Consider the following 17,820-nt stretch of genomic DNA (forward strand, 5'->3'; position numbering starts at 1 on the left):
GTTTCTGTGAAGTAGTCAAATAAAATGAAAAATTAATTTCTGTGTATTCTGAAAAGTTGTCTGATTACATGCCAATTGGTTTAACTGTATTTATTTCTGTTTTCTTTTCTTTTTGTTTTGCTTTGGTATTTTAACCACATGGAACTCATTAGGTACACTCTTAGCCCCTTTTGTTAATTTTTATTTTGAGACAAGATCTCACTGAATTGTGGATAATGGCCTTAAATTTGGAAACCTCCTCTCTCAGTCTACCAAGTCACTGGGATTACAGGTTTGCACCACCATGACTATTGCTTAACTATATTTCTGTAAACATAATTTATGGAAAGTACCTTAGAGAAAAGAGAATTTACAGTACTAAAATAATCATCACACTTTAACAGTTCTTTTCATGTATTAAAAAAATAAAATCAATTAAAAAAAATAATCTTGTTTATTAATGGTCTTAATCTAGAGAAATTTAGCTCATGGGATTGGGGGATAACTTGTTCATGTCCTTCTTTCAGGAAAGGCTGAACTAAAGGAGAAACCAGATTGCCATTCTGTTCTGTGTCCATCCATGTCTGGTTGTGTTTCTCCAGGCCTATACTGGGGATTGAACCCTGACATACTTTATCATTGAACCAATCCCCAACCCAGCCCTTTTATTTTTGAATCAGGGTCTCCCTAAGTTGCCAGGGCCTATCTCAAATTTGAGGTCCTCTTGCCTCAGTCTCTGGAGTCTCTGGCATTCCAGGCATGTGCCACCAAGCCTGGTTGCATTCTGTTTCCTTTAAAATGAATGGATAGGGGCTGGAGTTGTGGCTCAGTGGTAGAGCACTTGCCTGACATGTGTGAGGCCCTGGTCCGATCTTCAGCACAGCATATGAATAAATAAATAAAAGATTCATTTACAACTAAATGAATCCTCCTCTCTTAGACTGTCAACTGCCAATTTGAGCATTTGAACACATTTGAACATTAGAAATATGTCTAAACTTGATTGCTGGGGGTAGCGATAAGTTTAGGAAACAAAAAGCAGCTTTAGGGTTGGCGATGTAGCTTCCCTGATAGAATGCTTGTTTAGCATGCACGAGACCCCATGTTCCATGCAAAAAAGGAATGGATAGGATTGCAGAAAAGTAGAGAAATAATGGCCTACTATGTCCTAGTATAAGCCCTGCAGCTTTTTCTGTTGACTGTTTATCAAAGTTTGTGAGGCAGAGAGAAGCTTGTGTTAACTCATTAAACAAGGTACCTGAACTGCAGTGCTTCACCATTGAGTCAGTTCCTTTTCATTTTGACTTCATTTTCACAATAAAAGATGTACATGAAAACCAAATCTAAAAGAATTTAAAATAGTGCCCAGGCAAACATCATGTGGTGACTTAAGAATCTAGCCATATTCTTGGGCATTATAAGCCTAATAAACTCATAATTAGAAAAGCTTCTTCTTCCACTTAAGAAAATTAAAGTGAACATGGGCTCTGAGGTGAAAGGTCAAAGGTTGTTGAGAGCCATAGCTGAAGGGGCCCCAGGAAACTTCCAGCTGATTGGCTCACAGCGGCCCCAGCAAACTTCCAGCTGCCAGCTGATTGGCTCCTCTGCGGTGATGCTCATTGGGGGACTCTTTTGGCTCCGCCCATGCTACCCAGCCTATCGGCCTCAAGAGCAGGAGGAGTGGGGGGATTGAGAGGCTGTGGGAAGCCAGTGGTGGCAGTTGGGCTCTGAGGGAATCCCTGAAGAGCTCCTGTGGTGCTGTGTGTGTGTGTGTGTGTGTGTGTGTGTGTGTGTGTGTGTGTGTTTTCTAAAAATAAAGTTCGTTTCTGCTTGATAAGTGGCTTGTGAATTGTGCCCAGCCAGACTGCAGCAAAAGGTGATCTGATAAAATAACTGAACAAGGTGAAAAGGAATCTGATAGAACTAAGGGTAGTAGGGAAGGAAGAAGAGAGAAGCTCAAACTCTAATTCAGAAAATAGTTATAGGTGGACACAATATCTTTATTTTTATGTGGTGCTGAGGATCGAACCCAGTGCCTCACCTATGGTAGGGGAACCATAACCCCAACCCCATGCAGAATCTTAAACTAAAATGTCTTGAAGTAATATCATGAATGGCATTCCAAAAGAGACTGTTAAGTACTAAGGGTAAACCTTAGGAGAACTGCTAAATTTTGAGTTTTGTAAAGAAATACATAAGAAAAAAAATGGAATTATAAAATGAGAAAAATTATTTTGCCTACCTTAATAACTGATAACAGGAAAAAATAATGATGGGAAAGAATTTTGGCCAGTTTGAGCATTTGAACACATTTGAACATTAGAAATATGTCTAAACTTGATTGCTGGGGAGTGATAAGTTTAGATAACAAAAAGCGGTTTTAGGGTTGGTGATGTAGCTTCCTGATAGAGTGCTTGTTTAGCATGCATGAGACCCCATGTTCATGCAAACACATGTACACACACACACACACACACACACACACCACACAAACAAAGCAATTTCCATTTCTTTTCCTTCTTCCCCTTCTTGCCCCCACCTCCTTTCTTTCTTTTTGGTGCCTGGAATTGAACCCAGGGTCTTACATATGCTAAGTATGTGTTTTACTACTGAGCTACAATCCTAATCTCAGCTTTTCTTATTTTTTTTATTTATATATAACAGCGGAATGCATTCCAATTCTTTTTTTTTTTAAAGAAAGAGGGGGGGGGAGAGAGAGAGAGAATTTTTTAATATTTATTTTTTAGTTTTTGGCGGACACAACATCTTTGTTTGTATGTGGTGCTGAGGATCGAACCCGGGCCGCACGCATGCCAGGCGAGCACGCTACCGCTTGAGCCACATCCCCAGCCCCCAATTCTTATTACATGTATAGAGCACAGTTTTTCATATCTCTGGTTGTATACAAAGTACATTCACACCAATTCGTGTCTTTATACCTATACTTTGGATAATAAAGTCCATCACATTCCATCATCATTTCTAACCCCATGCCTCCTCCCTTCCCCTTCCACCCCTCTGCCCTATCTAGATAGTTTGTCTATTCCTCCCATGCTCCCTCTCTCTACCCCACTATGAATCAGCCTCCTTATATCAAGCAAAAACATTCAGCATTTTTGGATTGGCTAACTTCACTTAGCATTATCTTCTGTAACTCCATCCATTTCCTTGCAGATGCCATGATTTATTGCTCTTTTATTGCTGAGTAATATTCCATTGTGTGTATATGCCACTTTTTAAAAATTCATACATCTATTGAAGCACATCTAGGCTAGTTTAGCTATTGTGAATTGTGCTGCTCTAAACATTGATTGGCTGTGTCCCTGTAGTATGCTGTTTTCAAGTCCTGTATGCCCCAACAATGGAGTGTCTATGTTCATCAAACTCTTCTCAAATTTAAGAGTCAAATAGACCACAACTCAATAATTTTGGTTGACTTTAACACATCTCTTTCATCACTAGAGAGATCTTCCAAGCAAAAGCTCAACAAAAAAATTATAGAACTCAATAATACAATCAATAACTTAGACTTAGCTGACATATATTTCATCCTTCAATGAGAGAATACACTTTCTTCTCAGCAGCACATGGATCCTTCTCTAAAATAGACCATATATTATGCCAGAAAGCAACTCTTAGCAAATATAAAAAAGTATAGAGGTACTACCCTGCATTCTATCAGATCATAATGGAATGAAATTAGAAATTAACCATAAAATAAGAAATAAAAGCTACTCCAACACCTGGAGACTAAATAATATGCTACTGAATGTACAATGGATTGCAGCAGACATCATGGAGGAGATTTTTTTTTATACAAAACCTATGTAATATGAAAGTAATTAAAGAAAATTATATGAAACTATAAAGATCTGGGAAAAGCTGTAGGAATTCTAGTTAAAACTATAGGATAAAGAAGAGGATTGTATAACATATGGACAATCCATGTATTATAATTTATAATAGGCTTAAGAGTATTAAGTCAACAACTAGTAAAACAATTAGATTTCAGTATCTTCCTACTCACCATTTGGGATTAAGGCTCTTATCGGAGCATAAAATAAATACAAATCAAAACAAAAAATATTTAAATGTCACATTTTTTTGGTAAGTGATACTTTAATAAAAGAAAAACATTTTTGGCATACTTGGCCTAAGGATATGAGTGTATTTTTAGCTTCTTGCACGGTTGATCTAAACAGTATTTGAAAGTTCTTTGGTGGCTTCTAGAATGGATCAAAAATCTATAAATTTCAATTATACACTACCTTGAGATAGTAAATAAAATGAATAACAATGAAAATTCTATCAGAAACTACAAGAATAGGCAAATGAATGGAATAGATTGAAGAGTCCAAGAATAAATTTAACTGAATGTGGAATTTTTTTTTTAAGAGAGAGTGAGAGAGGGGAGAGAGTGAGAGAGAGAGAGAATTTTTTTTAATATTTATTTTTTAGTTCTCGGCAGACACAACATCTTTGTTGGTATGTGGTGCTGAGGATCGAACCCGGGCCGCTCGCATGCCAGGCGAGCGCGCTACCACTTGAGCCACATCCCCGGCCCTGAATATGGAAATTTATTATTGCACAGAGAGTATTTATGGTCAGTGAGGAGATTTAGATTCCTCATTTACTCTTGAAGAAAATGAGGGGCTGGGTATGGGGCTTGGTGATAGTGTGCTTGCCTAGTGCGTTTGAAGCACTGGGTTTGATCCTCAGCACCACATAAAAGATAAACAAGTAAACGTGTCCATTTATAACTAAATATTTTTTAAAAAAGAAAGAAAGAAAACGAGCACATATAATAAGATGCTTCTATAGCTAGGGCTGTAGCTCAGTGGTAGAGCTCATTCTGCTTACTATGCATGAGGCTCTGGGTTTAATCCTCAGCACCACTCCCCTTCTCCTCCCATTGCCTCTGGATACTAGGGCTATAGCAATAATAAAATAGTTCCCATGGGGTATACAATCTAGGAAAATAAATAAATAGCAATTATAGAGTTATACAGTGGTAAGTGCTACAAAGCCAGTACAAAGTTCTTAGCAATGGATGTAATACAAAGGAACCTTAACCAGATTGGGGGTTAATGAGCTGTCAGAGAAGACTTGAGAAAGCAAAGTTTAGCTGAAACCAAAAGGTAGAAAAACATGTTCTATACTGATGAACCAATGAACCACCCTTCAGTAAATAGTTATTTGGATTAAAATGGGTGGAATCTCACTTTAAGTCCTTATTACACAGAAATAAATTCCAAGTGAATCAGCAATTATAATAGAAACATTTAAAGGAAAAATTGAAATCACCGGTGAATTTTCCAAATAATCTTGGGGTATTATAGAGGTCTTTTAAGGCTGATGTGAAATTCAGGGATTGCTTGATATATTTACCTACATAAAAATTGAAAATGGGCTGGGGATGTGGCTCAAGCGGTAGCACGCTTCATCCTCAGCACCACATAAAAATAAAATAAAGGTGTTGTGTCCATCGAAAACTAAAAAATAAATATTAAAAAAATTCTCTCTCAAAAAAAATTGAAAGCAGTAATTAAACATCCATTAAATATGATTGAAAGACAGGTTAGAAACTGTGGAAAGAAAGCAAACCTTGAGATTTAGGGTCACTTCTCCTGTTTACATTCTGAACTTAAAATAACAGGAAGTAATATATGTTCATCTTCAGGGGCTGAAGTTGTAGCCCAGTGGTAGAGCATCTGCCTTGCCTCTGGGAGGCACTGGGTTTGATCTTTTGCACCACATAAAATAAATAAATAAGTTGTTCAACTAAAAAAGTTGAAGGAAAAAAAAGAAGAATTATTTTAAAAAGAGTTGTGTTCATCTTCACTAAGAAAGAAGTAATACAAGTTTAGGTATTTTCTCCCTTATCAAATGAGCCAAGAATTTAAGATTATGTGGATTATTAAGATTATGTCTATATGTGGAACATCTAAGTGTCCCTCAGAATAAGGTTGATTAATTATATTTTAATACCTTTAGTTGAATATTATACAAAAATGAAAAATAACGTGAATATATGTTTCTTGACTAAGATGTTTACTACATGTTTAGTGAAGAAAGCAGGTTACAAATGTCTGAGTATGCTGTTATTTTTATGAACTTATACACAACGTCTGTGTGACTGTATTCATAAAATGCTATCTGTAATGATAACCAAAGTATGAGGGGCCTTTGGTTCTATGTAGTCAAATTTTGGACAGAAGTTTGTTCTTTCTTGTGAGCATGAGTTTTTTTTTTTTTTTTTAAATATAAGACAGAGTGTTTAATTGGTTTATGAATTTATATTTAGTGCTAGTCTCTTCTGCTTTCTGAAATTAGGCATCTTGTGTTCTCAGAGACAAAAGTTAGTTTTCTTCTGTAGCTACATTCCGATTATCTGAAATTATGAAGGGACAACTTGATATAAATTTGCAACAACTTTATGTGTTTCCCTTTTATATAAGGTATTGGCATTTTGATTGAAAATTTGTTTTACTAGACTTAGGAGAGTAATATAACTCCTTTCCATACATTAAATGCTTTGACACAATGCGTGTCTCTTCTTTCTTACTTCTGTGGTAGGGGAATTAACCCAGGGTTGCTTTACCACTGAATTTCATCCCCATTCTATTGTATCTTCTGTTTTGAGACAGGTTCTCACTAAGTTGCCAAGGTAAGCCTCGAAACTCCCCATCTTCCTGCCTCAGCCTTCTGAGGCATATATATCTATATATGTATATATATGAGTATGCATGCACAAGAGCACATTGTAATTATCAAAACCTTGGGTAAAACTAAAAAGTGATTGTCTAGATTCTGCATTAATAGTTTGGCTGATTTTATTGATTCACAGTTTGAAAGATTTTTGTCTGTTGTTTATCTCTTTAGAATATTGATATATTTAGGAACCAGGAACTGTGTCTCATCTAGGTTAATGGAAGATTTTCTGTTAGCTATTTACCACTGTTTTCTGTCAAGAAATTTATAACTTAGTTAAAACTATATAGTACTGGGCATAATATACTCTTGATATCTTAAATATAGAACTTCTGTATATTTAGGTACATATTTTATGAAAAGCTAGTATGCAATCTTTTGTATAAAAATGTCAAGAAAGGGCTGGAGTTGTAGCTCAGTGGTAGAGCCCTTGCCTCGCAAGTGTGAAGCACTGAGTTCTATCCTAGCACCACATAAAACAAAGGTATTGAGTCCATATACAACCAAAAACAAATTTAAAAAATATCAAGATATACCCTTTTGTTTCCTCCTTCCTTCCCTTTCTCAATAAATTAAAAAAGTAGTTCAAAAGAATATAGAGAGCAAGCCTGTTGTACAGAATGAGACACATGATAATTTCATTTTAAAAATGATTTATGTAGTGAGATATGCTTTGTAAGTCATTTATTAAAGCTAATGTATTTAAAGTGGCTTAACCTCAATTATTTATGAAATTAATTCATTTTTATAACAGAGCTAAGTTTTAAAAAAAATATCATTAGTCTTCACACGTAATGCTAGAGATAGCACAGCTTTCATCCTTAAATTTTAATTGTAATACTGTTAACATTCCAGTAGCTTTTATTGGAATTTTAATTCCCAGGACTTCAGAAACACATTTTTTTAAAAATCCAAGGGGCGGGGGTAGGGGCAGTATCCAAAGGGGGCAGTAAAACCTCAGATTTGCTCTCTCACATACACACACTTTGTGTGTGTGTGTGTGTGGTGCTGGGGATTGAACTCATGGCCTTGTTCATGTGAGGCAATTACTCTACCAACTGAGCTATATCCCCAGTCCACACGCACTCGTCTTTGATGTAATTGTAGTTATATTACTTTTATATCCTCTGAGCAAAAAAAGTTATGATTTTGGTTTATTTCATTTTATTGCTTTTCCCAGTAAACAGTCAAGGTTTGGAGAGCTCTGATTATGCTATTGCTGGGCTTTCATCCTTTCTGTTTAAATAATGCAGGTACTTTGATGGAAACCTGGAGAAGCTCTTTGCTGAGTGTCATGTAATTAATCCAAGTAAAAAGTCTCGAACGCGCCAGATGAATACAAGGTCATCAGCACAGGATATGCCTTGTCAGATCTGCTACTTGAACTACCCTAACTCGGTGAGTATCTGGTAGTTTAAGGCTAGCACTCTATATTTCAGAGAGTAAATCACTTTCATTATTTAAACAAAGGGAAATCTGGGGGGTTTGGAGAAGTAACATATAACCAGTAACCTCTCAGTATATTAAGGATAATGATAGGAAAAGCAATAATAAAACCTTTGTTTTAAAAGCACCAACTTGTCTAAGTTGATGCTACATACCTAAATCTTTCTAGAGTTAACTTTATCACCATGGGGAAAATTGTGTGCTATACAATGAGTTAACTTATTTTTTATCCAAATTAAAATAGATTTAAAAATCTTTAGCTGCTTTTGAAATATCCAGAACCCATATAAAATGTCTATAATACTGTTGCTGGGGAACTTTCAGAATTTTTCCTAAGAAAAGATTTTCACTTAAATCCATTCAGGTGGAGAATTTAAAAGTATGGCAAGGGGGACCGAATAAGAACAGCGAACAAAACTAAACAATAGATGTTTCTCCTAAGAATGTGTCTTAAAATTGCATTAAGATGGTTTACTTGGTGATATGTGTATTTGGAATTGTAATACATTCTGCTGTCATATATAACAAATTAAAATTTAAAAATGCAAAAAAATAAACTGTTAAAGAATGCTCATCATTCTTTTATCACATCATCATGAATACTGATGATGTGATAAAAGAAAAAAAATGGGTTACTTGGTGTGTTCAGTAAGAAATTGTAGTCTTAAATAATCTTCCTTACGAAGGCATTACTTTATTAGAAACAATAGGAAAGTTTTATTTATAACATAAGTAAGTGTTTAGTTACCTGGAATTCAGCTTTTAAGACGTTTCAATATGTCTTAAGATATTACTTAATGCTATTATAATTGTAACTATCTTGTTGATATTTGTGCATTAATAGGTAAACAGCTGTTTCTAATAATTATTTTATACCAGGTATTTTGCACTGCCATTTTAACATTGAAGGATTTTCAATGTTAATCTTAGAATTATATATGTATCTCTAAAGAAATCTACTGGAATGGCGCTAATTTGGTCAAATATATAACTGACTACAAAAGTTTTTAAAAACTTAGAGAAATAGAATGATGAGTGAGGTTATAATAATGTAGAAAGTAAAGGGCTGAAGTTAGTTTCTGAATTCTCAACTTCTGATCATAGTTCTAATGCTTCAAATATTTGGCTTTGGGGTGGATAGCAAGTAGATTATTAATGTCTTTGGTTTTCAGTTCTTTTTTTCAGTTCTTATCTGTCAGATCAGTTGACTTAGATGTTCTTTGAAATCTCTTCTTGCCTGAGAATTGTTATCATTTCCCTCTACTTAAATTACAATCCTAACTTGAGTATTTATAAAACAGTCAAGTGTTGATATTAAAATACATTATTAAATTCATATTTGAACCGTGTTATTATCTTTAACATGTTATCTGTTCCAGTTGGTATTTATGTAGTGCCTACAGTTTGTAAGTTTCTGTGAGGTAGGACTAAGATCTGAATAATGTGTCCCAGGTTAGTTTTCCTTAGTCCTTGGACATTTTTCCTTCTGATTTATTATAGCTAGTTTGTCCTTCATTTAAATCTTAATTCTAATTTGAATACCGGCACTAGTTGCTTACAAATATCCACTGCGATTTTCTCGGTGTCCTTGATATTATCCAACAAACAAGAACTGAAAATCATAATTGGAGATTATTATACACTTCTGCTTTGTACCTGTAACTGATGGAAAACTTTACTATTCATTCATCATGCCAGACGCTATTCTAAAATTTTGAAATATACTGGGGAATAAATATATAATCCCTGTTTTCAAATAATTTGTAGGTTACCTGGGCAGATAAGTACTATTACATTCAGAAAGAATGTTAAGTGCTTTAGCAGGACAAACACATGATATGATACTATTGGGAACATGGTAGATGGAAACCAAATTTAGGGTTTGTTTAGGATATTGTTTTTGGTGCTAGGAATTGAACCCCAGGGATTTGCACGTGCTAGCCTTATTCAGTTTTTGATCAGGTAGTACTTTCCACAGAAATTGACATATAAACTAACCTAAAAAGGCAAGGTAGTTAAGTGAAGCAGGAAAATTAGCAGTGCAGAAACAAAGGAAGAGAAATTTTTTTCAATAATGAAGAAATGCCTAAAAGCTTTAGACAAAAGAAAAGTGGATTTGAAGTTTATTAGGAGTTTATAGTGACCCCGGAAAGTTATTTTAAGTAGTGTGGGTAGGATGGGAAAACACTGCAGCTGAAGAGTCATTAACTTTAAGGTACAGAAGATAGTAAAAGCAATAAAGGTAGTTTTTCTTTTTCTTTTTCTTTTTTCTTTTTTTTTTTTTTAGAGAGAGAATTTTTTAATATTTATTTTCTAGTTTTTGGCGGACACAACATCTTTGCTTGTATGTGGTGCTGAGGATTGCCAGGTGAGCGCGCTACCGCTTGAGCCACATCCCCAGCCAAGTTTTTCTTTTCTTTCTTTCTTTTTTTTTTAAATTGAGTAAGTGGCAGAGAAGATAGCAAAAGCAGCAAATTCTTTGGGTTGACAATTAAGTTAAAGAGTTATGGAAACTATGCAGTTATGAAAAATATAACCATGACAAAACTAGGACTTCTTTTCTCCTAATGTTTAGACTAATACAGAAGAATACTTATAACCTCTTCAGTTTTGAAAGTAAATATCACCTGAAATTCTTCATGAAGCTTTACCACTTTATTACTTGTATATGAGTATTATATAACTCCCATGTTTCACTTCTACTGCTCTCTGATTTTCTTTTATTCACATGTATCTTCAGTACCTTCCTTTATCCTTATAGAAAGCAGTGTTAGCATTATGCAGTGCCACATGAGAACAGGTTTTTTAAAATAAATGCTTTTTGTATCTTTGTACTTTGAGATTAATGTCCTAGGTGGTTTCTAATTGGAATTTCCCAAGTCTTCGGAGCACTGTGTAAATCCTCTTCATTCCCTCTTGTAGCAAATTCAGAAGTCTCCTAACGTCAGCAACAGTTGCTTTATAATAATGTTTTGAATCAAAGTAGGTTAAGATGTGATTGTACTAACCCAGCATTCCGGGGCTGAAATATCTCACTTTAATGAAGTAAATAATGTTTTATTTTCTAAGAATAAAATAGGACAAATAGGTAAAATCAGAGTTGAAGAGTGTGAGGGGCAATTCACCCCTTTCATTCCTAAACTTCAATCCTCCCCTGTGTAATCTTGGCAGTCTTGGGAATACTGCTTGAAAACATCTGATCCAGGTCCAACTTTATCTTCCTTTTAACTCATTGTATTATAATCATGATAGAGCTGATGCTGAGATTATTTGCTCATTTGTGTAAACAAAATGACTTCAGTTTTAGAGATTATATGAACAATTTCTGATAGAAGAAAAATGAGTTACTGTTCTTACTGCTGTTTAGTATTAGTTGTTGTATATAAAGTGGTGGAGATAAGCGAAACCTTTTAATGTGTAATGTTGTTTTAGAGGCTTTAAAAAAAACATGAATTTCTGCTATAGCTTTTTCTTAGATTCAGTCAGTAATCTAGTCCCAATTTAAGGGGAATCCCAGGGAGCTAAGAGGAGGTAAGCATGAGGTAGTAAGGGAGCAAACATAAACATGTTTAAGGAGAAGGGAAAGGGAAATAACAACAGAAGACACATAGATGGAGGATAACCCAGGTATTTCTTGCACATTATATTTAGGTTAGGTGTTTCTTTATCTTGAAACATGCATGTGTGTGATTTTTGTAATTTATCTTGTTTAATCTTGTGATCTTTCTAATTAGAAAAGTCACTGAAAAGAAATCTTTAAAGAATAAAAGGCTTTCTTTACTGTCTTCTCTCATAGTAGGACCTAAACTAGAACTCACCAAGGTTTGGGATTTCTCCAGTGATCACTGGTTAATTGTAACTAGTATTCTCTTAGCTTTAAGAATTTTTATTTGAAAAAAGAATAAAGCACATGGCCATGTGTATGTTTCTGCGTAAAATATTTTGAAGTTGTTGAAATATTTTATATATTTATCCCTTACAGAATGCCCCTTTTATAGCCATGAAAAATAAAGATTTCTCCCTTAGTGATCTAATAACAATTTCTTACCAAATCTCCTTCACTAATGAAGAGTAATGAGATTATACTCTTTTAAACTTGACATGTATTTCACATGCCATTCTGTCTGTAAAACCAGTCTCTTAGGAGTCTGGTGTATTTCCTTCCATGACTACTTCTGTGTGTTTAAAAAATGTAATTGATATACTATATATATAATGTTCTTTTCTTCGTTGCCCGACCCCCCTTACTGCTGGTCCTAGAATTGAGTCCGGGGCACTTTACCCCTGAGTTGTATCTCCAGTCCTTCTTATTTTTATTTTTTTTTTACCTTCTTTTTATTTACTTATTTTTATGTGGTGTTGAGGATCAAACCCAGTGCCTCACATGTGCTAGGCAACTGCTCTACTACTGAGCTACACTGAGCTTTTTTTATTTTGAGTCAAAGAGTCTTGCCAATTTGCTGCAGCTGGCCTTGAGCTTATGGTCCTCCTGCCTCTGCCTCCTGGGTAGCTGGAATTGCAGGCATGCACCACTGCGCCCAAATACATATGTAGAATTTTCTATCCTGTTTGCATCTAATATTATGAACTATATCAAGTATTATATTTCAAATAATTTTTAAATAGATAATGTTGGAATAAAAAATACTTTCTGTAAGAGAGAGAAAGAAATAGGCTCAGAATAAATTTGACGAAATGTGAAACATCTGATGAAGAAATTTTTTAGTACCAAGAGACAAAAAGTTGACTTGAGTGTTTGTTTGAAAAATATTGAAAAAGAATAGGTTGGTAGGGGAAAGCAGGAAGAGGACTAATACTACCAGATGCAAAGAATTGACAAAGCAGTGGAACAAAATAAAATCAAATATGCATGAAAATATAGTGTATTATGGAGAAGGTATGGCAATAGGTAGATTATTCAGTAAATGGTTTTAGAACAACTTGGTAGCCATCTGGGAGAGAAACTTAAATTCCTTCCTAGCCTCTTATGTCGGAGTTAATTTAGGAACCATAAATTTAAACATTGATGCATTTCACTTATATATAAGTAAAGTGCTTCTGCATGGCAACACAATATGAAGAAGCAGAATTGAAACTGAGAGAAAATGTTTTCCATATTTATTAGTGTCCAGTTTCCTATGTAAGTACAAAGTCCCCCTAAATTGATTAGGAAAACTTCCAGTGTAAAATAAGCAAAATATGTGAAGAGAGTACCTAGAAAAAGAAATACACAGCCTTAAATCTTTTCTTTTTCAAATGTTAAATTGAAAATCAAAATTAATGAAATTAGTTCATTTTTTATATGTTAGTTTGGTAAAGATCAAGAAATTGGATGATATACTATGTTGGCATAAGTGTGAGAAACTGCATAGTATAAATTACTACAGCCTTATTTCAGGAAAGCCTTGGAATATCTTATCAAATTGTGAATGTATACCTGTTACAGTGTCACTTTTACACATTTGTATGAAGATGTAGTCACATGATCACAAAGATGTATATACAGTGTACATTAATTAACTGTTCATTAATCATGGACTGTTTTAATAAATTGGGGCACTTTCTTCAGACTTTCTTCAGAGGTAAGCATCTGGGCGTGGTGGCCCACGTCCGTAATTCAGTGGCTCAGGAAGCTGAGGCAGAAAGATCACGAGTTCAAAGCCAGCCTCAGCGACAGTGAGGTGCTAAGCAACTCACTGAGACCATGTCTCTAAATAAAATACAAAAAGGGATGAGGTTGTGGTTCCGTTGTTGAGTGCCCTGAGCTCAATTCCCAGTACCTCCCCCCACACACACAAAAAAGAGGTAAACCAATGTGAAACCACATAAGAAATCTGTTAATTTAATAAAAAATAAACATCATAGAAGAGATTATTACCTTCTTCCACTGTGTGTATTTGAACATTAGAAATCTCTGGAAGAATGTGTAAGAAATGGAACTAATTGATTCTAGGTATAGGATACAGGACAGAGATGGGGATGAAGGAGAATCATTTTTCATCACAATCTTATAACTATATAACAATATTACTACTACTACTATTATTAACAATATTATTATTAACAATATTATTGTTATTAATATTATTATTATTGTTGTTGTTGTTAATAATATTTTTGTCTTGCTATGTTGTACATGCTGAATTGTACTATCCAAGGGTGCCATACTTCTTCTCATACTTATTGCCAAGACCTAATAGGGCAGTAGAACCCTTAACACTTGTGTTTACATGATTCCTCCTGCCTTAGTTCACTTATAGCTGGGACTACAGGTGTAATCCACCATGCCTCACTCATTAAAAATTTTTTTGGCCATGAACCTATATTATTAATTAAAACGAATTTAGTAGTAAATATTTTTTAAAATATAATTATTTATATTTAAAATAGTTTAATAACCCACTACAGATCACAATATACTTCATTGAACTGTCTAAAGTTATTAACATTTCAAATCATGTCAATAATTTTACAGCAAAATGTTATTTGTAGTAATTTGGAATAAATAGATCTTTTGATTTACCATGAGATTTTTATTTTCTAGATTAGCTACATCCCATGCAGTTCCATGGAGTTCTGTCCATTGACACTTTTAAAATAACATGTTTATTGAGCTGTATAATTCAGTACTATCCAGTTCACCCATTTAAAGTGGTTTTTATTGTATTGAGAGTTGTGCAACCATTGCTGTTAATTTTAGATCATTTTTAACCCCAAAGAAATTCTACACCCTTTTGTATTCATTCCCTGGTTCAGGAAACTGCTCACCTGCTTCCTTTTAAGGGTTTGTTTATTCTGGATCTTTTACATAAATGAAATCAAACAATATATGGTCTTTCATTTAGCATATGTTTTCAAGGTTCATCCCTATCTTAGCGTGTATCAGTACTTCATTCCTTTTTGTGGCAAAATAATATTCCATTATATGGATTGTCTACATTTTGTTTATCATCCGTCACTTGATAGATTTCTGGGTTATTTATACTTTTTAGCTATTTTGAACGATGTTACCATGAATTCTTGTGTATGTATGGATGTGTGTTTTCATTTCTTTGTGCTTTATATACCTAGGAATAGAATTGCTGGGTCATATGATAACTCTTTGTGTAATATTTTGAGGTACTACATGATTATTCCCTAAAATTGCCGCTCCATTTTACATTCCTATTGACAGGGCATGAGGGTTCCACTCTTTCCATATACTTACCTAAAACTCTTGTTGTTATCTGTCTTTTTTTATTATGGCTGTCCTAGTGAGTGTAAGGAGGTGTCTCGTGATTTGGCTTACATTTCCATAATGCTTATTAATATATGGTATAATCTTACATTTAATACAAACTTATTGTTGCCTGCCTTTCTTAAAATTTTGCAAATATATACCATAGATGTGTTTCTTAGGTGTTTTTTGTTCTGTGTATTTGCATATCTAGATTTCATCACCTAGAATTTCATTTTAGGAGACTGTCTATTCTTGTTATATTGGAGATTTTAGTCACTGGGAGAAATGTGACTTAAAAGAGCACTGAGTCACTAGGTGTACAAAATTTTCTGAAAATGTCTTTGTTTAAAAGTTCATGTTTTATTTTTGTTGCAGTATTTCACTGGCCTTGAATGTGGACATAAGTTTTGTATGCAGTGCTGGAGTGAATATTTAACTACCAAAATAATGGAGGAAGGCATGGGACAGGTAAAGATCCCAAAATGATTTTTAGTTTTTATTGAATTTCTTGTAGTGTTTAGTTTAGACCCTTGTATAAATATCAGCTAGTGAAACTTTTTGGATTATGAATTGCATGAGCAAAATTTCTCTGTATTAAAACAACTTAAAATAGGTTCCTTTTCATTTTACAATGGGACATTTTAGTTAAAGACCCCAAATTAGGCAAAGTTTTTCTTTTTCTTTTCTTTTTTTTTTTTTATTGGTTGTTCAAAACATTACAAAGCTCATGACATATCATCTTTCAGACATTTGACTCAAGTGGGTTATGAACTCCCATTTTTACCCCAAATACAAATTGCAGAATCACATCGGTTACATATTCACATTTTTACATAACGGCATATTAGTGACTGTTGTATTCTGCTACCTTTCCTATCCCCTACTATCCCCCCTCCCCTCCCATCTTCCCTCTCTACCTCATCTGCTGTTGTTCAGTTCTCTCCCTTGTTTCCCCCCCCCCCCTTCCCCTCACAACCTCTTATATGTAATTTTGTGTAACATTGAGGGTCTCCTACCATTTCCATATGATTTCCCTTCTCTCTCCCTTTCTCTCCCCCCACTCGTCTCTGTTTAATGTTAATCTTTTCCTCATGCTCTTCCTCCCTGTTCTGTTCTTAGTTGCTCTCTTTATATCAAAGAAGACATTTGGCATTTGTTTTTTAAGGATTGGCTAGCTTCGCTTAGCATAATCTGCTCTAATGCCATCCATTTCCCTGCAAATTCCATGATTTTGTCATTTTTTAGTGCTGCGTAATACTCCATTGTGTATAAATGCCACCTTTTTTTTTTATCCATTCATCTGTTGAAGGGCATCTAGGTTGGTTCCACAGTCTAGCTATTGTGAATTGTGCTGCTATGATCATTGATGTGGCAGTATCCCTATAGTACGCTCTTTTAAGATCCTCAGGGAATAGTCCGAGTAGGGCGATAGCTGGGTCAAATGGTGGATCCATTCTCAGCTTTCCCAGGAATCTCCATACTGCTTTCCAAATTGGCCTCACCAATTTGCAGTCCCACCAGCAATGTACAAGTGTACCCTTTTCCCCACATCCTCGCCAGCACTTATTGTTATTTGACTTCATAATGGCTTAGGCAAAGTTTTTCCAGCAGGCATCAATGTTGGTAATATATCAAACTGAACTTTTAAACAGTTTTGTCAGATATTTTACTTTAACCTTTTAATATTTTGTTGCAGAACCACTTGGGTCAGCAATTCTGTTACTTCATAGTGATAAACTCATACACGCACTTATTTCATTTAAATAGAAAGGGAAGGATTGAAATCCTGTAAACATTGAAGTGTCCCTAGACCTAGCAGAGTGCCTGGCAGTGGTAAGCATTCAATAAATATTTGTTGAATGAAGACATAGTTTAAATTTCAATCTTTTTCAGACTATTTCGTGTCCTGCTCATGGTTGTGATATCTTAGTGGATGACAACACAGTTATGTAAGTATTTTGGATAGATTTTGCATGTTGAATATTGGTTAGTTGGTTAAACCAGATTCACTTCCAGCACCTCAAAGAAGGTGAACTTTAAAGGTCCAAAGAGAAATTCCATTCTATATATTCCTTTGTATTATTAAAACACTTCTTAAGCTTGGTTAAACATGCAATCACTTTTGGTAAATATTGGAATTGAAGATTAGGATATGTCAGTTTGTCAGTTGGGGTCCTCTGTGAAAGAGATGCTAAGATAGAGTTAAAAATGAAAGAGTTAGGGGCTGGGGATGTAGCTCAGTGGTAGAGCTCTTGCCTAACATGTGTGAGGCCCTGCGTTTGTCCCCAGCACCACACACATTATCCCTACACACCCCCCCACTTCACCCCCCCCAAAAAAAAAAAAAGAAAGAAAAAGCCTCATTGGGATAACATCTGTGCTGTAATAGGGGGGAAAAAGGAACAGATAGCTCTCCAGGCACATATGATGTCTGAGGAAGAGAGGAAGAAAGATATCTGCAATAG

General features: G+C 34.8%; 1 protein-coding gene across 1 annotated transcript in view; it reads left to right on the top strand.

The window, feature by feature from the left end:
* The window catches only part of Arih1 (ariadne RBR E3 ubiquitin protein ligase 1), a 126,232-nt gene that overhangs the window by 75,935 nt on the left and 32,477 nt on the right, over positions 1–17,820 (top strand). The window contains exons 3-5 of the mRNA XM_026387653.2: positions 7,944–8,088; positions 15,731–15,823; positions 17,249–17,304. Of these exons, the coding sequence (XP_026243438.2) occupies positions 7,944–8,088; positions 15,731–15,823; positions 17,249–17,304 (294 nt within the window). The remainder of the gene's footprint in view (positions 1–7,943; positions 8,089–15,730; positions 15,824–17,248; positions 17,305–17,820) is intronic.

The sequence above is a fragment of the Urocitellus parryii genome, chromosome 6, assembly GCF_045843805.1.
Source record: "Urocitellus parryii isolate mUroPar1 chromosome 6, mUroPar1.hap1, whole genome shotgun sequence".
Taxonomy (NCBI): domain Eukaryota; kingdom Metazoa; phylum Chordata; class Mammalia; order Rodentia; family Sciuridae; genus Urocitellus; species Urocitellus parryii.